Below are 23,555 nucleotides of genomic sequence, written 5' to 3' on the forward strand. Positions count from 1 at the left end.
AAAAATACGAAATTAATAACTTTTATGTCCACTTAAAAGTACGGCAGAAGGGTGTACAGTTTAGTTATAGAAAGTATATCTGCAAGGGTGTCCAAATGATAAACTCTCGGTATCATAAAAGCCTTGTTCATTTTTCCTTGACCTGACAAATAACATGAACCTAGGTGTGTCAAAGTTTTTCTAAAAAAAATTAAGGAATTGGAAATCTTAAATCTGTAGAAATAGAGCAACAACTTATTTATGCTCCCAAGTACAGGTTGCTGAGAGCAAATGCTTCTTTTCCTCTTGTAAAAGAGCTGACCAGTAACATTTAGGAACTATAAGAGCCATTTAACACTAAATAAATTCTAGTAACTTGAGGTCTAAACACACAAGTTCACCAAGGAATTTTGTATTAAATGGTACAACATCCATGACACATTGCTATGGAAATCTGTATACTTAAAGCAACATTAAAATAAACTGAGTATCCCTGAAGTTAAAAATTTGCTGATATAAAATGTTGACCTTACACTTATTATAAATAAGAGCCAACTCTTGTGCATCACGGTCAACGGCCGGCCAACCAAACTCATAATCCTAGACATCCTTTCCATTTGTAGTATTTCATACTTATATAAGTCTGCTACAGAGAATACAGACCAGTTACACATGCAAAATGAGCATAAGCCAGGAATTTGTTAGTTAGATTTTTGTTTAGAATTTATACTACTAATATTAATAATATTTGGCACACACTTTGAAATAAACATGTAGAAACAGCGCCTTGAACAAGCAACTTTCAGATTACTTTCCCAAAAATCATATTTATGCACATGCATTCATATATGACAGCTATATAGCCTTCTCAAAACAGATATTGTTTTTGGTCATTTTTTTCTGCTGAGAGGAGGAATTTTTTTTAGACTAGACATGACACTTCTATGCATAAATTTTCCACTTATATAAACCGTATAACCCCCCAGACAATTGGGAGCCGAACACACTCACATGGAAGGAATATATCCTCATGAACATGGCTATTATTGTGAAACCAGCAGTATTAAGTATAAAAAAAGGCCATTACAGAAAAGTAACAACCCACAAAAAACCCAAAGCCAATGTAGAGAGAAATACAAAAATAAATAGCGGTTTAAAAAAAAATTAAAAGACATAAAAAATATTTTTACATGAAATGATGTTTGCAGCAAAAACAAACTTATAATGATGTCAATGTGCTGTGGATTCCTAACTTTTTGACTTAAACTCACACTTCAGCCTTATTTACCACGTGCTCACCAAATTAATTCGTATATAAAAAGGATAAAAAATTCCCCCAATAACCTTCAATTCTTCCACATTGACTCCTGAGTGGCACATTCATAAGGAAACATACACACAAACAACTCTGGCATCCAGACACCAACACATTTAATTATACAAAGTCGATGAAATATTTAGTATAACGTTTAACAGTGTGCAGTCTGGAATCTGAATTCCACAACATGGATATTGTGAAGAAAAAAACGAAAAACAAACACAAAATGAAGATGGTCAGAATATACTGAAATTCTCAGGGGAGAATAAATTACAGGGGCATCAGGAAGAACAAAAAGAAGGGAAAAAAAGTATTCAAGGAGAAGTTGGACCCTCACAGTCACCATATGTCTCTGGCAACCTCTTTGAATTGAGATTATCACACCCTGCAACCCCATCTCCTCCCAAACCCCATCTATGTCCAACCTCTCTTCAAAACATTGTCAGAAGAGGACAGCTCCTCTTCCTCCCTCTGTTAAGATGGGGATGCTGGCGATGATGACGATGGTGACGAAGCCCCACTCCCACACTGCAAGAGGAACATTGACAACAAACGCATGTTCCATATCCAACAATCATAGATGCCACCACATCAATTCATATATATATGTACTGAAAAAGGTAGCCTTCTGGTTTGGAGGTAATTTTTACCGTTAACTTTCTCCAACTAAAACCCAAGAAAATTTTCCAGATATAATATGCATTTTCTGCTAGTATTACAACTGTATCTTACTAAAACATTTAAACGCAATCAATTGCCATATTCACACCTTTAGGCAATGATTAATATTCACATAAACTTGGGAAAAGTAAAAGAATCAGAAATAATCATTCATTTCCCTTTTTCTTAAATTTTAAAAACAGAAATTCTTTCCTTTTCTTTTCTGCCATATTCAGTTAAAATCCATCCTAATCAAAGGACTTTCACAGAATTATGGTAAAATAATTTAAATTGAAAAAAGAGGGATAGAAAATGTTTAATTTCATTTCCTAAATTCATGGATTCAAAGGAGGAAGCAATCAGAATATATATTGACATTAACATTGACCAGGCCAAAGCATGAAAACTGAAACTAAGTTTAATTTGGGTGACAGATATTTATGATGTTTTTGCCTTTTGGTCTTCCTTCTGACTGCCCTACACACTTAAGGGCAACAATTAAGACATATAGGTACATTTCTTGCAAAAAAAACTGAGTTCCAGGCACTCTGTAAACAGAAATTTAACCCACACCTAATTAGTTGACAGCTGTCTACCGAAATATGAGACTTACTCAGCTGGCTGGATGGATTCAATCAGTTCAATATAAAATATAAATGCATATTACACATGGAAAATGCACTTGTGATTAATTTTCATCATTTAAATGTGGGACATTGCGTAGTATCTCTTATTCTCCAATTTCATGAGGAATGATAACATGCAAAATAAAAATAATGAACAGAAATGAATAAGGGGCAGTCAATTAAAATAAATAGTGTCTAAACCAGAGAGCTATCCCTTAACTTTAGCAAAATTTGTTAAAATAAGCCACTGAGCATTTATTCAGAACTTAAAAGACTGTTTTTCATTTGATGACCAAAAATAATTTTGAAATAATAATGGCTCATCATTTTAGTTCTCTTTGTGATGAATGTGTGAAATCTTAATGGAACTATTTGTAATATGACAATCATTGACTCATGCCACTGGAGCATAGTATATGTAAATGCCCTCTTTAGGTCCATTTTATGTCAAAAAATGCATATAATGATGAAAGCATTTTTAGTTCTAGAATGCAAAAAAAATAAAAATTAACTTCTAACAATGAATAAAATCTATGCAAAAAATGTATCTTTAAGTAGCTTAATTTTGGATGCTATGAGTACTCGGGCTGAAATTATGTCAAACATATTTATATGATATTGGTTCCCCAGGCTACATGCAACATACATTTACATAATTATTGATTACAATATTAGTAATCCACAATTATTTCCCTAGGTTTAAAAATCCATCTCCTCACAAATGAATCCACCAATAAAAGCATCCATTCATTGTCTGCATATTTGCACAAAAGAAAAATGGAATTATAAATTTCCATTTTGCAATTACAAAACTGTTACTAATTAGCAAGACATTAAATGAAAAGAATTGGAAAAAAGATTGGAAGACACAAAGTTGAGATGCAGAAAAAAAATCACAATGAAACGATACATGTCATGACAATTAACCTCTAAATTGAGGATTTAATAGATGTCTTAATAAATGTGTACTTGAAAAATTAAACCACTGAACTAAGAAAAAACACAACACTATAGGTTTTTCATTCATTATTTAGCTCTGCTAAATTTCTACAATTACAGGCCATTGCATTAAATATTCAATTAAGTAATCACTAGTGATGGGACCTTGATAACTCACTGTACCTCAACTCAATTCATGCACATTTTGAAGTACATAATGCTTGCCTAATACCTTTGGTATCACACTTTTTATTGATCAATATATTTAAAAAAAACTTCATTATCGTCATACTCAATATAGTCATACTCATCAAAATTTCTATTTTCAGTCCAAAGTTTATTCAATTCTTGCATATACTGAGTGTAAATCACCAGTAATGCCATCCACATTATGGCTTGTTTTGATGGATATAATTTATAAAATACTTTTTAGAACTTAATGATTGTCATTAGTTACACTTATTACCTACATACAGGGGAAAGTAAAAGGAAGTTAGAGTAATTTTTCCAAATGAAAATTTCATATTGCTTGTACCCAAGGATACTAAAATTGACAGGTGGTTCGAGTCATAATTCAATTGCTTGCAGCTAAGTTTTTCTCTATATTTATAATCTTAAAACACATTAAAATAATCGTAAATGAAAAGTTATTCTGTGAATAGAAAAATCCCATTTTTCCAAGAAAAATATGAAGACACATTTGATGAAATTATTTAAAAATTATGGTAGGATTAATTATACACCATATTTATTTAAGTTCCCATTAAAAATGTGTAAACTTTTCACAACAATGTGGTTTGCACAGAAGTATGTACAAAAAACAGCAATTTTTACTATATGGCTCACACTACTTGCTCCTAACATAAATATTTTGACGATTAGGTTTTATTTATCATTCTTATAATAAATACTAACTATGGGCTGTATAAAACTTCGTGATTATTGATTTCAAAGCAAACCTGTTCAAGCTTTAGAGACCACAATCATGCTGAAAATGATTCATTAACTGAAACCTGATTACTGAATACCTGCAACCCTATGATGCTACATGCATGGTAAATTACTGCGTCAGAAAAATTAAAAGTTATGTGCCTGCATATAATATTATGCATGGCAGAATTACTTCAAAAGATCAGGGAAATTCTGCACACTGCAGACAGAATAAATTCACTTGAAAGATACTTTTAAAGGTTTACATATTAGCAGATTATTTGAGAAAAACCCCCTGAATTACATTTTCTAGTTGAATTAATCTTTTATCACATGTTGCTTCAACTTGAGGCAGTTGTTGAAGCAAGGATAGGTTTGTGTAATTTCAGATATTTACTTAGTTGACATACCCATACACAGTTTTACACATGAACACTTGCTTGCTCACACCTCACACACATAAGGTTGCATGCATTTTAAAGCTTCTTTGATGAGACTCTATCTGTTTTGTAATCAATTAAGATTATTCATAGACTGAGAAATACACGTATCCAAGTATCTATAATTTTCAATTAGCCACTGGTGCCTTCCCCAAATTGCGGCACATTATCAACACTTTACACTATGATTTACTATATCATCATGGAAACATGTGGCTTTTTAGTTATATATGGAATAAACCAAAGAGCCAGTAAAGAACAGTTTTTTAAGGGCTGAAACATAGCTTTCACCATTGGCAAGTGGACACCAAGACCTAAGATGACTACTTATTTTAAACATGCAAAATTAATGAACTATTCAATTAAATAAAATCAGCACGCCTCCGAAATGATGTTTTTTTATCAGCTAATGAAACCTAATAAGACATAAATACATATAGTTCATAGTATTTTGATTAGGGATCGCAAAATTTGGGTATTGAGAAAAGTGTTATCATCCCATCACTAGTCAGAGCTAGGTAAAAATAAAAAAACTTTGCTAAAATGAGAAGAAATGTTTAAAAAGTGCTATTGTCCAAAGCACTATAAAAAATAAAAAAAATAGAACTTAACAAGTTATCTTCAACAGAGCATAATGTCATTTTTTCTGGTAAACAATAAAGAAGCTATCCCTTTAAACATTCTCTAATGTATGGACGAGTATAATTGAGAATAAATTGGAAACCATCATAGAATTATAATAACAAGATAAACAGCAATGTGTTTATGCAAAGAAACACAAATACAAGCAACAATAATCCTTGCTAACAAAGCCAAACCATTATATGGTTTTGATAGCTCACACATAAACCATGCTAGCATACCAGCAATCAAAGAACAGTGACAATACATTCCACTGAATACAAAAATAATTCGGAGATTTAGGATCAACTCGAACTGGATAATATACACCCTTGCATTACATTCTATTAGTTACAACAAATATTTACTACTATCACATATCATAAAATCATGTTTTATTGGAGGAATAATGCTTGCATTAAACAAAATATGAATTAGCTAACATATATGAATGATAAAATAATATAACAATGTTACAACAAAAATAGTTGCAAATAAAAACACCGAAAAACATCTTAGAAAATCATAACATAAACATCAACCAAAGAAGCTGACAATAGTATCAGTGGAAGAGCTTATTACAGTAATGAAGGTTGATGACTGGAGTAAGGCCTCAATCACTGCCAAATGATGACAATGAATTGGTGAAGTCTAATGCTGTACCTACAACTGGTTTCTGTAGGCCAGGCTGTGAAAACTCAAAATTTCATTTTTTGACTCCTTTTTGCTGATTTTTAAACACATCTCAAGTGATCACACAATGATTTATGATACACAACCTGCACTAATTTGAACCAATTCTGTAACCTCTATGGTTCTCTAGTTCAGAATAATAACACTAATTTTTAAAATACTAATTGAAGAGTTATTCCTTTAATAAAAGTATTCAAGAAGCTCTATAAAACGGAATTTTTTTGCATTCAAATAGAGTTTAGGTTTTAAGAAATAGAGAGACCAACTCCACAACCTTTTCTCAATCTGCAACATATAATTCCTTTTCTAATCAAGCTTACAGCCTGAGCTCATTGAAGCACCAAGTAATAACATCTGAACTGACAAGCAGCAAGAAATAAATGTTCAATGGTTAAGGTTGTATATATAATTCTCCTTATATCAATAATACACATGCCACAATTTGTTTGGTTACTTTAAATTCCACAGCCAAGAATGGCTCAAGTAAGCCAAGTAGATTTCCCCGCCTTGAACCTTAATGGCTTGATTTTGTAATGCATATTTATGCCACCAGCTTCAAAGCATAATTTCTTTTGGGAATCAGAAGGTACAATATAAACACAGTAAGGAAACAGGAACCATCAGTTGTTTGTAATGCCAAAAGAGCATGTTTGGAACTTAGAAGAGACTCTAACCAATTAAACTTAATTGAACCAATTCTGTAACCTCAACGGTTCTCTAGCTGACCATCTTCTAACATCACTCATCAGGTCTGTTGTGATTTTCAGAATAAAATCGGTAATTTAAGATATTACTCAGTGGAATCAACCCATTATGGAGAGAGAAAATTGCAACTTTCTTAATTCCAATTAATGTCAAATGCATTGTGAGGAATAAACAAAGATGAAATTTTTTCTTTCTGTTGTGATTTCAATGTCATTGGGTAAATCTTACAATTCTGAGAGATACCATGAATTTCCTACCTATATAATTTCCTGTAGATTTTCATGAAATGTGACATACATATATTGGAAATCATCATTTTAAGAAAGAATACGTTTTGTTATTCATTATTTCATAAAATGAAAGCCTTTTTAGGTTCTACTTAAATAACTCCATTTATTTGTTCTCCTCTATTTGCTTTTCCATCAAATGAATTTTTATTTATTGGTGAACAAGAAAAATCTTTTTCAAGTCTAACTGTGCCTGAAATATACCTATTTTGATCCCACTTATTCCAGGTGACTGGGAAAACCTTTATCAATCTTTATTTAATGACGTCCTCTCTTATGCACCATAGCCTTAATAAGACATGTTTCTGCCTGTCATTAACAGAACTGCTAATAATTCAAAAATTATTCAAACAATTGTATCATGCTCAGCAACAAAATAAGCAGACTTACATACACACATACAGAATATACAGCATGTTTAAGAAAAATTAAATTACTTAAATTGTAAATAGCTTTCTTGTACAAAGTCCAGCTTGTCTTGTACAATGCGATCAACATTTGGTATTTCCTCAAGAGACTTTTCGCAACATAAATAATTATATTTAACTCCTCTTTGAAAAAATTAGTATATTCAATTTTCTGGGTCTCACCCAGCACACAAAGTGATAATATATTAGTAGTTATGAGTTTGAGAGCATGCACCAAGCATGCAAAACCTGAATCACAACCAGGCATGAATGAGTAACACCTATAATTCATAAAATGGTTATCACTATAATTTATCTTTCTTTCAAATTGATTACAACTATTTTCAGAGCTCCCTAGTTATTCACACTATATTTTACGATTTCAATACTATTTATTAATAATTTAAGATCTGCATAAGGTCATAATATTAAGTTATACAACAAAACACATTGTGCCAAATTTGGTTTTTCAGTCATCATCTTATGACCTCTTGAAATAGTTAGGATCAATGTACTATATCATTTATTTTGTCTAATGTACTTTGGCATGTTACAGAGTAGTTATGTCTCAATTTTGTGGTGGCATATGTTATAAATTATTGTATAATAAGTATTGTGCTTGAGGTATGAAACAGCAAAAACTTAAAAAAAAAAAAGAGATTGCTTTTATGAATTGTTTTGCACTTCCTCATTTTATGCATGCATGCATTATGCATCCTGGCATTACACAACTTGTGGCCCATATAAAAGCACTCCAATCAAGACATTGTGGCTAACAATATCAAGAAAAATAATAGACCAACAAGTAGTTGGTGTTGCATCTTCAATAGGCCACCAATATAATCAAGATTTAAATCTCCAATACTCTCTTGGATTATCACAGATTAGAGCCATTTCTTTAAGTGTGAAACACAGGGGGCAAGAAAGATGTACGAATATATGCAGGGTGCAGCAACATAACTTCCTTTTTTCAAATGCAAAACACTATCAAAAAAGGAAGTTATATTGCTGCACCTTTTAGCTCCTTTGATTTGACTCTCTTCTTTGTCTGCTATGGGTGGAAAATTTCAAAAACCAGAAAAATAGACATGTCAGAGAGAGGATCAACAATTGTGATTATACTATGAAGTTTCATTACTAACGGCAGTAATGGAAAAGTTCTCATTTACTGTACATTACATTCCTTCCACCTCATATGATCTTGGTAAGAACAACTCACTTTGAAGAACTTACATACCACAATTTTGATTTTATAAACAAATTGTATGTCGCTACTCTAGGAGAAAGTTTGGTTATAGCGGGCAAAAAATCTTTCAACTTCATAAAATAGAACTAACATTACAATTGTTTAAAAAGCAGTAATCGACCTGAAAGTCAGTTCAGGAGGTGATGGTGGAGTTCACCCAGTACCCGACGGCGTGTGAAATTCACACATCAAGTTAGGGGGGCCTGTTACTTTCCCTGTGCTGGTTATGGTTTCCCAGGAAGATCTGGTACCCGAAAAATCACATAGCTTGGGTGGAGCTGCAGGTGCCCAGAGAGGCTTGCCTGGGATTCGAACCCAGGCCCTCCGGTCAGTAGTCCAACACTCTACCCCTGGACTACCACGACCCACAAAGAGCACATATAATATTTATCACACAAAATGAAGACATAATGAAATATAAGTACTCCCATAACCACTGGAAGAACCTAAGCTGCAGCAGGTTCAAGATTTTTTTTCAAATCAAAATAATAGTGCTCTCTAAATATGTGCACTTAAGTACACCTGCAGATAAACAAATGAACTTGAGTTTAACCTTACAGTATTCACCAATAATTCGACATATAACCAATTCACCTGTTATAGGAAAAGTTACTTCAGTACAATATGCCTTTAAACTTATTAATTAAAGTAATGATGGGTTAAACTAACATTAGGTGCATATATACTAAATATTTAACACTTATTTCAGTACTATTTAGAAGTATGTGACAATGCCAGAATATGTACCATCATGTGATTCTCGGGGTCATCCCATATTTAAACAACTAAAGATGTTCATAGTACATAAAGATAAAAGGATATAATCCCACTAAAATATACAGCATAGCTAATGTTTAATTCAGAATATTTATAGTGATATTTTGTAACTCACCAGGTAATTATTCTCGGTACTAACCTAGTTTTCATAATCATATGTGGAGAGGAACATTCATGATTAAAAATATCAACACAAGAATTTAATGATAAATACGTTTTCACAATTAATATTTCAGCCTATATTAATGATGGATTTAAAGTAATTTTAAATGAATCATGTTTGAGATAAAATGGTAAAAAAGCTCTAAGCATCTGATTGCTACAGTCATGTCATGGGAAATAGAGTTCAAAATATGGAGACCAATGAACCAAGAAAAGTGGAAATGACTAAAAAATAAACAATAAAAATTAAACCAACAAAAAGAACTCACTGCAACTTCATAACATTATAGCACTCTCAATCACATGCATCAATCATTTGTTATGCTCACATGTAAACCTAGGAATAAAAAGAAACTTGTAATTATTAATACTGAGCTCCATGCAGAAATCATACACACAACTACATATTAAAAACCACTTCAATATTGTTCCCTCACAATGTTTAGAGAAAGTCTCTAAAGACTTGTGCTGGAACAAGCTTCAATGACCAGCACCCATTGGTTTAGTTGAAAACGTTTCCTGAGGTTCACCATTATAATGTTTTAAAATTCAAATTTTACCTATATTCAGGGAACTTGAGAAAATCTGTTCTTAATGATGGCTAAAAAGGGATTGGTTTTGCTCTCAGAGTGCATGCTTCTTAATAAAAAATTTAGTATATTCATAAATTTCTACAATAGAAAATTATGAAAGTAAATATTACAAATATTCAAAAGTATTTACATTACATAGGTAAACCACTTGCTGTGGGCACAAGTAAACAGTTTACAGTGGTCAATTAAAGATGGAAATAGGTGAATTCAAAAAGTACTTAGGTTCAGCACCACATGGCATTAATGACAAAAATATCACGCCAGAAATGTGATCCAAGTGGCTGCAATCTTATGAGCATTTGTTTTTAATTTTCTCACATGGGTTCATTACTTCCATGCTTGGCCTGTATATCATTATGTTTTTTAAGTTTTTTTTCACTGTCACATTAGCTTTAGTAGAAGGTAGATGAATTCGGTCCTGATATAAAACAAACATGAGACGACCTCAACCATGATGCAGGCCATTTTAAAAATTGTATTTGGAAAGTTGGAAATCAAAATTGAAAAAGAAAATGTTATAAATTTTTAAATTCTTGAATTACTGCATTATATTCTAAAATTGTTTCAAGACATGGTATAACCCCTAGCCAATGATACATCATGTTTGCGGCATCACAACTGGTATTTAATTAGGGAAATGACTAAGATTGAGCACTATTGTTCAATACATGAATGTTATTACAATATGACAAAAAATATACAATTAATATTTATTAATATCTGATTGACATATTTATACCCACAATAGAAAATATCCAGGGTCACAGCAATTTCAACCAAAGAAAGACAGCAATGAGTTGATCATTGATTGTAAAATTTACATTGGTAATAATGAGAACTCAATATATATTGAGTGACTTTTTAAGGGATTGTGAGCTCTTTATATGAAGCTTCTATGGTAGCTGTTTTATATTGCATGATAATATCCTCCATTTTCATCTCAGTTTATCTGCAGCCAAAATGAAAGTAAACAACATAAATTAACAGCATACATTCTTTTATTGGATACATTTGCCATGATCCTCAGTTTCTTGTTGCCATGCAACAAGTACACTAAAAAAATGCAACAAAAAAGTTTGCCAGCAAGATGAAGCCCTTTATACTGAATTATATGCCATTCAAAAAATGTTAGCAAAATATTACACAATTAAATGTTTATTTAATAATGATAATAATATCTTAGTTTTGTGATCTTGTGTTATTTGTGATCATGGTACCTAGTTGCAAAACCTTTCAATATGGAACAATTAAACGTATTTTGGCAAAACTGTGGAGAAGAGTAATGTTTGGCAGAAAAGTATGCTCAAAATTAAATCTCAGATATTGTAGGATTTCATTAATATCAACCTCAGCCTCCTGAACATTTTAAAAATCACCACACATTCCTCCTTAAATCCTCAATCCTAAATGATTCACCCTCTCCTTGTAAACGCATACGATATAAAACTTGTCCCATTTCTAACATACATTCCTAACCACAACTGAACAATCTCGAATTTCTCTCATATCTACCTGCACACATGTATACTGGTAGCCAGTCACATTTCCAAAGTCTGTCATACTTTCTATATTGGCTGGTGCATCACATCCTTTCTTGAAATTATAATTATATAATTAATACTTGCTAACCTGCTTATGATCCCTCTTTCCCATCCCACTTCTACTGATTTACAAAAATGCTTCGAACTATATTCTTTGACCATTGTAATTGTGTCTGACTTATCTCTCTCCACACAGCTATGTTACTTAAACTCAATGAGCCGAAATTAAACTAGGCTTACATAGAGACTGGTGAACTTATCAACCCCCCCTAAAAAAATATTAAAATATATTAACATCATTTCCTTTCCCATCACCTCACTATCCAAACCCAAACCTCAACCTTCCACTTTCATGTCCCATTTAACTATTCACAACTAACCCTTAACTCTCCTTCTAGACCCCCTAACTTTTTCTCTCGTCCATCCCTTCTTTATTACTTTTTTAATGATGAAGTTTGGTCTGCCAAAAAAAAATGTTAATCACTGGATTTATCAGTTTCTGTCACTTTTAATGCTTGGTTCTTTAAAGTTCAATATTTATATTTAGTACATCTATATTTGAAATTATGATATGCATGAATTGATTATATCTCCAATAATATAATATTATTATATTATTGGAAACTTCCCAATGAGTGCTGGTTGGAGCTAGTTTTGGACTGGAAAAATATGTAGTTTGTCAGAATTCTTCTTGCCAGTGCATAAAAAGAATAAAACAGGTAAATACAACAAACAAAGCACATAAACATCCGATTTTGCTGAATACCTAAGTAATAAAATCTATGAAAAAATAACAAAATCCATCCAAGTTTATACAATCACACTATTCAACACAACAAAGACACAGGTTTCACTAATGGAGTGCAACATATATATATGTAGGTGTGCACACTCAATATATATATATATATATATATGCTGCACTGCAATATATTGCAATTCAGGGACAAATGTATTCATTCACTAACACTGCAATCAGAAAAGGCCTTGATGGGCAATAATAATATTAGGTAACTCAAATAGCGGCAATTCAGGATAATTACTACTTCAAACTTTTATCAGCCAAAAATATCAAAAGAACTAAATCCAATTTGGCAAAAAGACAGGAAATGGTTTAAAACTTACCGTGCTGGTTTGAGGAGCTAGCGTATGTTTACTCATGACAACTGTTGTCGTCTTGAGATCTCCAGGAGTAGGTGATTGTGGATCAGTTACGGCTGATGAAGATAGGACGGCTGAATTACCCGAATTCTGTTGAGACTGAGCACCAGGTTGCATATTTGCTAAAGACTCAGCAACTCTGACTATTTCCAAGACCTGCATTTGAAAGACAGATATGATTTCCACATGAGTATTTTAAAAATTATATTTCAATTAATTATTCGGTAAAATAATGATCCAAGAATAAGAGAAGCTGATTACGTCAATCAAATACTGCACACAGAAATTCATAAGTTTTTTCAAATTAAAATGTTTTAAATTGGATTGCATTATTTTATTACAAAACACCTTAGGCATTAGAAACAAGACCAGAATTTGAAATGCCAGCTTAAAATTTCAATTAGGGTAAATATGCCACAAAGAATATATTGCTCAAAATAATGATTGGGCCTTCAATGTATTCATCCACTTTATTTCCCTGAAGGCAAAGCAACATCATTCTTCAGCCAAGTGTTATTCACCTTATAATTTTTGGATGGACCAAGAAAGAAACTAATGAATACATCCCGCTTGGTGAAAGATCACCTCCATCCACTGAGAGATTCAAAGGAAGAGAATGAGAGGATCATTCCTATTAGCAGTAGAGAGCAGCCCATGAATAACTCTTGTAAATAAGACACTCTTTACATACGTATACTTCATAACTATGGTGGATGCTAAGCATTTAAATTTAAATGATCATGAATTCAAAGTCAATTAAATGATGTTCAAGATAGCATCTATAGTCATCAAATTCAAGTTTATCAAAGTGATACTTCAGAACAAACTTTAGATCAGGCCGTTCATTATTTTTAACAACGGCAATAGACTTTAAAGGTGGCCCAAAACAGTTTCTATGATTTCTTTCCAATGAAAGGTTGAATTCATAAATATTTCTCTAAAGAAATATTACATTTTTTCCCATACCAGTTTTACTAATTAAATTTTTGTACGTAACTAACACAAAACTATGCCGAAAATCCACATATCTTTATCTTCCCATTCATTTGCACCAACCACTATTGTTACTATTTATCTTTTTTCCTAATCCTTCTGAAATTATGCAACTTCATCATCCCTAATATTGTTTTTTTCGGAGAATCTTTATCCAGGAAATGAGAATTAATAAGGTACGATACATACAACCATTACCTTCTGAATTTTATAAAGAAAGGAAAGTTTCAAATAACGGAGGGCAACAGCCAAAGTTCATTACTATTAAGAAAGCCATGCTAATTGTAATTAATTCCACTTTTACTGTGACAGTTGACTTAATTCTCTAACTTTATATTTTTGCTGTTCACCTTATTATTTAAATTGGAGCATCCAAAAAATAATGGTTATTTTTTGAGATTTTGAATAACAAATTTGAGAAAGAACAAAACTAAACAAATACATATTAAAATTATTCATATGACAGAGACAAAAAAGAATCTGAAATTGAGAAAAAGAAATTGATTTCACTGGTTTTACATAACAGTGACCATTTAACTCGACATCTCCTTATTGCATTTAATGATAAAAAACTTACTTTCTCTGGAGTTGATTTCTCTTTCCCTAACGTTCCATCCAATGGCACTAATGGCCCTGATGAAGCTGTGGGCACAGGAGCTGGAACAACTGATCGCCTATCCATTTCCTCCTTTTCCCATTCTGCCATCTCTTGCTTCATTTCCTGCTCCTGCAATTATAAAGGACCACAATAAACACTTCGATGCCTATCAGCCAGTGACAAAAAGTCTGAGCAATTCCTTTAAGAAATAGTTATTTATAGTATCCCTTATTTCTTGAGTTTAGGCTATTATTCTTAACACTTCTATACTTTATTTAAGGTTTCAAGTAACTTTTATGTTCAAAGAGGGAATATGCCAACTTGTTGCCATAAATGCATGCATCATTTGCAAAATAAACATAACATTTAATTTCATGAGGTACAAATAACATTAAAAAGACTTCCTTTTCGTTTCTGGGTCTTTACATCAATATATCATCAGAAAAAATAAAAAATAATAAGTACAGTGGCACCTGACTTAATGAGCACCTAGTATTGAGACCAACTTGCATAATGAACAAAAAATAATTTTTATCAAATTACTCAATTAAAGAGCCACTTTTTGCATTATGAGAGACAAGGGGAGGGGGATTCCTGGAATGGTGGCGCACCAGATGCTTCATTTATTGTTTAGAATTTGTTTTTCTAGCATCTTAGTATCTCTAAAGATTACACATTTTTCCCGACTTGAATTCAGACACATTCAGACTACCTGATTTTTTTGTGTCACATTCAATAACACTGTCAATAATGCCCTTGAAGAAAACGTCACAAGAAAAAAGGCTATAAATGAATGAAAATAACTGTTAAAATGTAAAGTGAAAGAATTGAAAAGCGTGAACAAGGTGTGAGTGCATCTGATCTAGTACACGCAAACAATTCCTAAACATCAATATTTTGCACTCTCCTAAAGAACAAGGACATAGATGCTTCAAAGGGAGTGACAAGAATGTCTACACAACGTTTACATATATTCAACAATGGTGAAAGGTTGATTTTCATATGGATAAACAAATATTAATAACAAAATAATGCCATAAACAATGATAACATTCTTGATAAGGCGATTTTTGCTGACTTTGTTAAGATCCCAGGACCATCAATCGACAAAAAAAAGTGTTTAATGGAAACTATGAGTGGTTTGAGAAGTTTCAGAGAATATGTGGCATCCACAGCATTGTGAGGCATGGTGAAGCAGTGAGCTCCAACTCAAAGGCAGCAGAGAACTTCATCAATGACTTCAAGAGACTCACAGATTTTTGAGATTGTCCTCCACAGCCAGTTTTTAATTGTGACGTAATTTGAACATTACAGGTCTCTTCAGGAGGAGCCGTAGCAAACTTATTTAACATCAAAGGAGAATGCCTTGTCCAGTTTAATTTGAAAATTAAACCTCAACTTGTTTCTCATTCAGAAACTCCATGAGCATTCATGAAGTGTTAAGTCCAGAAGAGCAGGCCAAATGTAATGCAGAGGTCATGCGGAACTGTTGCACCATACATTGAAAAAATCAGCCTAATGCAGCAGTGGCTACGCGCACTAAAAATTCATTAAATGATGATGCTGTCGTGTTATCACAAAATTTTGAAGTGTCGGCAAAAAAAATATCTCCAGAAATGTTTCCAGAAAAAAATAATTAGGTAAGTATCATAAATAAAACTAATTATTTCAAACCCTTTTCTATTAAAATTTATATTTTACAACTCCAATTCCCATTAGAGGTCAGTTCACTCCATGATAGAAGAAATGATGACGATGAATCAAGATCCTAAACAATGTACAGTAAACTATCAATCGTCCATACGTGGATTATCTGCGCTATTCTCTCTTCCCATCGCCTCGCAATTGAAAAAAAAATTACAATTGTAAAGATAATTTAATGTTTTAAAAATGTGATACGCTCTTTAAGAAATATGAGCTTGAAATACTTTGACTTCCTTTAATGTTTTTAATTTACATCACTAAATCAAAAGTTATCAATGGTGTTTAATGTCAATTCAAACATTTTTTTAACATCTGAACTTTGCCATTATTGTTTCCTTTTCATTGATTAGCTCTCAGAATTCCATATATTCCTATCAGGCAAGCAAATATGTAGCTTTAAAATACAAAAAAGATGTCAATATCCATTAACACAGCATTATTTTAATTGGCACATTATGAATATGAATCTGTATTAATGATCCTTTGCCATTAGTACTTGCAACTCATCAATCATTCATTTTTCCCTGCTAAGTGATTGGTTAAGCTTTCTGAGAGTATGAAAAGCTTTCCACTTAACAATAGTTTTGTGTTCTTGTTAAACTATAATTCCACCCTTATAAAAAAGGCTGAAGAACAGAAAAAATTGTACTTTTCATCGCTAAAAAACTCCCAAAAATCACAAGGAATAAAAATTAATGTTTGTTCCCTAGTCAAAGACACTTGTTTTTTAACTACAAGTTTTGAATTTTGATTTTTATGAATCATATGTGCACATGTCATGATCAATTTTTCACATATTTTGGTTATCCATGTTTTTTGATTATGGAGTACTAAATGGATAGAAGAGGAAACTAACAAAGACTAGCCATCTTTTTGCGCTGGGTAAACAAACCTCGCAACATACCATGGCTAAATAAGATGCCATCAGATCATTTTCTGCTACTTGATATTTTTTCACCTCTCGGATATTTCCTAACTTTTCTCACCCAGAAATGAAAAATATGACCAATGTGGTAACATTTCATCCCATTTTAGGTAATGCTCATCGCCTATTTGGCCATACACACTCTAGAACACTTGCACATAGATGAAACATAACACAGTATCAAAATGAATTCATAGTGAATTTAATAATTAATTGATTACGGAATCCATGGATGGTATTCACACTACAAAAATGATGGTGTGCCCTTCTTTGGATGAAAGATAAACCAAATTTTGTTCACAATAAAAATTTTGAACAAAAGTTATTTTCTTTGGTGACTATTTGGGCCAAGCCAACCAATCCTTTATCAAGAGAATAATCTCATAAAAATAATGACGAGGTTACCATGTAAATCAAGCATCAAAGAGGCAATGAGTCAGAAAGACTCAGGAAGACTGAAATACCTGTATATGCAGGCCTATTAATGACAGGACTGCAGCCGAGTTTTCCATGAAAGAAAAAATTGTTTTTCTAGTAGAAAGCAAGGGCAGTGGAAAAAGCCCTGAACAGTGAATATTCGGTGGCATGAAATTGCGCATAGTGTTTACTTGCTTCACCACAGAAACTGAATTGATAGTCCAATAATAAGGGGAAGAGTCGACATTTTATCCCATTACACAGTGTAAGAACAGACTATTCGAATAAATATGTTGATGTGGGAAAAAATTATGCAATACACTAATTTTTTCCCACATCTCCTAGCTTATCTAATTGTAATGAATTTTCATAAGATACCTTAAATACAATACAGTGAAACCCTGTGTTTGCATTATTGGAATTTATGTTTTCCTATAATTTCTAACAGTTTTATCACTTTCCACACAATTTTATATTTTTTCAAATGCATGTCAAACACAATATTTAAATAATTTATTTTCAGTTTTCGTTCCTTTTGCATCATCAATATGTGCTGGATTGAAAAGACTTTCACATTTTAAAAACAGATATTCATGTACATCAGCCTTTATAAAAATCTTTTTGAGTTCGTTACATACCTATACAACAAATAGACGGGAGGGAGCAGTAATGTGAATGGTTTTAGTGAAGAATTTGAATATAGTGAGCATTAGTGATGGCTATGTCAAATACTTGACCTTGTAATCTGTGCACCAGGAAAAGATTCATGTAATGCGATGAATCCGTTGCTCAACTGGGAGATAGCTGCATAATTTATGCATTGCAATAGCACCAGAGAGAGACTATTAGTATCGTAAATAAGCTGAAAATGACTAAGACAAAAAATGCTGAAACATTAAAAACGCAACACCTGGTGACTGACAACTAAGATCATTTGTATTGCCTCGAGGCAACAATTTAGTGATGTGCTCTTGACAGTAAATAAGCACTGGAATTTTCCTTATCACATATAAATTACACTAAATAAAAATTATTTTATTTTCTTCAAACAATTTTGAAGTTAGGCAACTGTTTGCACTAGCTGAATGGTGAGGTAGCTCAGATTCTCTTGTGCTAACTTTTCCTCAATTAATCAGGAATGTAAATTTTATCCTGCTTGATAATGGAAAGACGAGGTCAATACTGAGGACATATTTTGAAAAAAGATGATTCTCATGATGGAATCTGTATTGATCTGGCAAAACATTTACATTTGTAGGGCCCTACACCAATTAAAATAGTGAAAAATCATGATTCGATTCTGAAACACACAAAACAGTGTGAACATGTCTAAAAAAAGAAAAATATGCCAAGAATTCCATGCATGAAGAATTACTGAAAGAGTGGTTTTTAAGTAAGTAAGGGATTGTCAAATATCCCCATGAATGTTGTGATCATAAGAGAAGAAGTATTTCACATTCCCACAAGATTGGGAATTGAAGATTTCACAACATCCTATGGTTGGTTGTGTATGTTTACAAATAGGCACAAGGTTCTGGAGGAAGTGTTGAAAAACAGTAGACAAATACATTGTGTTGTTCATTTAACGAACATGAACTTCCACAAAGTTGAGCCAAAAACCATCAAATAAATAGCCACAATTTTTTACGCAAGGCTGTGCGTAGCGAAAGTAGAATTTTTTACGTAGAGACTGCTACTCTGTGGAAGGTGTCAGAATGGATTAAACTGCTTGAAGGCTAGAGTCCAAAAGATCTTTTCAAAGCAAGAGAGGCAGGGTTATTTTTTCATGGGCTGCCAGCAAAAAAACTGCTTCAGAGGGGAACAACGTCATGGAGAGGTGTTCAGCTAACAAAGGCTTACTGTTTTATTAATCAGAAATGCAAATGGATGTGAGTAGCTTCTGCCACTAGTGGTTAGTTAATCAAACAGTCCTAGGTTCACCCTTGGTCAAATATGTTAAAATGTTGTCCACTAGATACACAGCAATTTCCAAGAAATGAATGACCTCAGAAATATTTATGGATGAGCTTCATTCGCTGGATGCTAAACTGAGGTCTCAGACCATGAAAATTCTGCTGTTTATTGATCATTAACCAGCCCATCCACCAAATCTAAACTTGAGAAATGTATAGTTACAGTTTGTTCCTACAAGTTAAAATAGTAAGCTCTATAACCCCTGGATTTAGGTAAGATTCACTCATTTAAGGTGCATTATCCAAGAATGATTGCACAGAAATTCATATCTCCGCATGTTTGTGGTAGGAATATAAAGGCAATCAAATTGACATACACTTTTTACCTGGGGTCCTTAGAAAAGTGTAAATATTTGGGTTTTACTGTATATAATTATTACTCTCTTGTCTCAAAAGTAATTTTTTTCATGTTTTAATACTACAATAGTTAAGTTTATACTTCATGCAATGCACAATAATTATAATGAAAAATAACTTCAATTTTAGGAAACTTAAAAACAGCATATTAATATCTAAAAAAAATATTTTAAAATGTTTCTTCAAAGGCGTTACATTCTATTAAAATAAATTGAATATTATAATTGCATTCATCACTAGTACTGCTGAAAGACGAAGATGCTAGGAAGGCTAAACTTTGCTGAGAGTTTACATAGAAAATATATGTGTTTATTTACCATGGCACATATAATTATTAACGGTAACATCAATGTACATAGCATTATATAAACTTAAAAAATCATTATATCTTAATAAAGGAAAATAATTGGAAAATGACTAGATTGTTGGAAAGCACAGCCACATAAATTTATATTAATTATAAAATTTGATTGTTTATCTACACAAAATTTTGCATAATAATTAATATAATTTAATTAATAAATATAATTTACATAATAATATGATCTTATACACTTGCCTTTTTTATGGTGACAGCATTGTCATCATCTTCCCTATCTAGACTGGAGACACTCTGGGACACAGACTTAGCTTCTCTTGTCAATCGACCCTCTGATATAAGTCTATCAACCTCTGCTTTGTCGTAACCTTGAATGCAAAGAGGACATTTAAGAGATAGCAAACATTTTAAAGTAAAACATTCACTAGCATTCACCAATGCAATTTCATTTAATGAAATACCATTTTGATGTTACCAAATGGTTGCAAGGTGGTTCAGGCTGGCTGGATGGCAAGAATAAAATAAATTATAAAGTTCTTTTGCTAAGCAAATAATCTAGCTTTCTGAATATGTGTCACTAAATTTTTGCATTTTATCCCTTTTACAAGACAAAATTTATTACATGACCTATACACCAACATATACTATTTAGTAATCCTTTTCAATAAGGCAGTATTTTACAGCAAATGCAATCTACTGACAAGATTATCAGAAATTATAACATTCCAATTTATACAACAGTTCGGAATTTTCAAGTAAATGACCTTCATTGAAACTAAGATTTAAAAAATTGGGGCTAGGAACAGTTTCCTTATGGTTTTTATATTTCCACAGGATTTATTCATTACAGAATGTTTTTGGATTTGCTGTGTTAGTTTATTTTCCCGCGGCATTTCACATTCTATGCCAGGTATAATGATACTGGGGTAGAGCAAATGCCATAAAATTTTGGGGAAAGTAATAATTACCAAATATTCATAAATTTGTCATGGTTTTTCAGACCATATTTTTCATGTTCACAAAAAGGATCAGCTTTCCCAGATTATTAGCTGCCCTTGAAATTCCATTATTTGCAAAAAAAAATATTGGGACTAAAAATGATGGAAAAGAACAAATACTGAAGAATTGCAGTAAAATCGTGCTATTTCTACATTACTTAAACAGCTGACTTTCTGAACCAACAAACTTTGACTCGATGTGTTCGCACTTATAGCATTTCAGATGGCAAATAATGATTTCTCTTTGTCACTGAATTCATATAATATGTACATAAAATTAAACTGAAGTTAATACCTTTACAAACAATCAAATGCAGTACATTCCCAGAGGTTCGTAATGCATTAACTGCTTCTTGATGTGATGCACCCAAAAGTGAGTTTCCATTCACCTCTAAAAGACGCATTCCAACCTGTGAACATATGAAATAAGGCAATAATAATGTTTTTCAAAAATAATCTCCTATTTCACAAATGATAATAAAAATATACAAGATTTAAACAGATGCCTCATTGAAACATTTAGCATCTATTTTCAGATGGTTTGGGATTAACAAAGTGAGTGTCGAGAAACATAAATACTTAATATTGCTTCATGCATATCATATTAAAACACAATGATAAATTCTAAATCTTATGGCAGCATTATTATCTGGCTTGTAAACCATATCACTTATAAATCGGAAAAGTTATTTAAAATACTACCACATCGATGGAATAATGTGAAACTAGATTAACCTTAATAAAGAAGTACCTTTGCCTCTAAAAATCACCCATCAAATTATATTTTTACAGTTATAAGACAAAATTCTTTCTAAAATTTGAACTTTTTGCCATTTTTAACTATAAAAAATCTGCAATTATGCCTTGGCAGCTAAAAACCACCCCAGAACCTTTATATTAAAATGGAGAAGCTTGTTAATAAAATCCAATTTACATGAACCAGAATGCCATTTTTCCCTCAAATCATGAAAAAGTTAAAAAGTATTGAAATTTTTAGCACTGACTAAAGGTCTCCCTAAGAAACATGGAAAGACATCAACATTCTCAAGTTTCAAAATATTAATTTCAAACGTTAAATATTGGTATTTTGAAAGAATTTGGTGATTCTCTCCTTTACAAAAGTGCTTTTTATTCAAGCAATCAGCATTGTCCAACACAGCCCATGCTATAGATACTCTTATTAAAAAAGAATTATCAGGAAACCTTTGTTGACTAGTCTTAGTTGCTACATCCTCTAATGAATAAAAAACTCTCCTCAGAGATACTTAGAAAGATTTTCAGAAAACAAAAAAAAACTGTAATTGGAGTTATTGAGTAGAAGTCAGAACCACTTCAATGTATTATTTAAAAAAAGGAATACATGTACTAGCAGAGTATCGTTGTCTATACGATTTAATGAAATGCGAACCATGAGGCATCATATTACTGAGGGAACATATGCCATTTATCTAGATATTCAGAAACTATTTACAACATTTTCATCAACATATCATGGTTATTAAAAACAACATGGATGTCTCTTGGTCTTCTAGCTTGTCTCTTCCTCTACTAAATGTAACAACTCATAGTTCCCAGCGGAGTTATCCCGAGTTGCTATACATTATATTTATTTATATGGATATACTAAAAACTTATTTGCTTGTGGTTAATTTGAACTAAAAGTATGTATAAAATAAAGTTTTATTTGTCATAGCATAATGCAGCTGTCGCATCATTCATTAAGTTTTCACAATTTGACTCAAGCACTATTGATTTCAAAATTTCATTCAACAGTTTTCCTACACTAAATGAGATCTCACCTTAAGTCTTCCATCTCTTTTGGCTGCACCACCTGAGTTGACTTTGGATATAAAAACACCCTCATCTGTTCGATCCAAAGGATTTCCTTTGTGCCCCCTAAGACCTCCTTTTATGTGCATTCCAAGCTTTTCATTCACTTCCCTAGTGATTGTGAGCTCCTAAAAAAAATTAATTGAAATTAACCAAGAAACTTTTGGTAGGATATAGTCATTAAGTTTAATGCAACTACAATTTTCTGGTACTGAGGAAATAATTCCATTTCCATCCTCCTTGCTGGGTAGGAACCACTAAAGTAGTAGGGAAGTTTCGGCATAATAATATTTAGAATGGCCATTTGTATCTTACGGCCAATTGAACCATTAGTAATGGATTATTTATTTAGCAAA

The 23,555-nt window shown here is 32.2% G+C and overlaps 1 protein-coding gene across 10 annotated transcripts in view; it reads right to left on the minus strand.

The window, feature by feature from the left end:
• Window positions 1-23,555, minus strand: part of scrib (scribble planar cell polarity protein) — a 336,501-nt gene that overhangs the window by 35,815 nt on the left and 277,131 nt on the right. For all 10 annotated transcript variants that reach the window (XR_011702610.1, XR_011702611.1, XM_071595076.1 and 7 more), the window contains 5 exons: window positions 23,169-23,327; window positions 21,665-21,779; window positions 20,612-20,739; window positions 14,656-14,805; window positions 13,050-13,241 (listed from right to left, as the gene is read on the minus strand). Coding sequence is in view for 8 of the 10 variants with exons in the window: in XM_071595076.1 (XP_071451177.1) it covers window positions 13,050-13,241; window positions 14,656-14,805; window positions 20,612-20,739; window positions 21,665-21,779; window positions 23,169-23,327 (744 nt within the window). In the remaining 2 variants the exon portion in view is untranslated. The remainder of the gene's footprint in view (window positions 1-13,049; window positions 13,242-14,655; window positions 14,806-20,611; window positions 20,740-21,664; window positions 21,780-23,168; window positions 23,328-23,555) is intronic.

Source organism: Hetaerina americana, unplaced genomic scaffold, assembly GCF_022747635.1.
Source record: "Hetaerina americana unplaced genomic scaffold, ioHetAmer1.1.p SCAF_7, whole genome shotgun sequence".
Classification (NCBI taxonomy): Eukaryota; Metazoa; Arthropoda; class Insecta; order Odonata; family Calopterygidae; genus Hetaerina; species Hetaerina americana.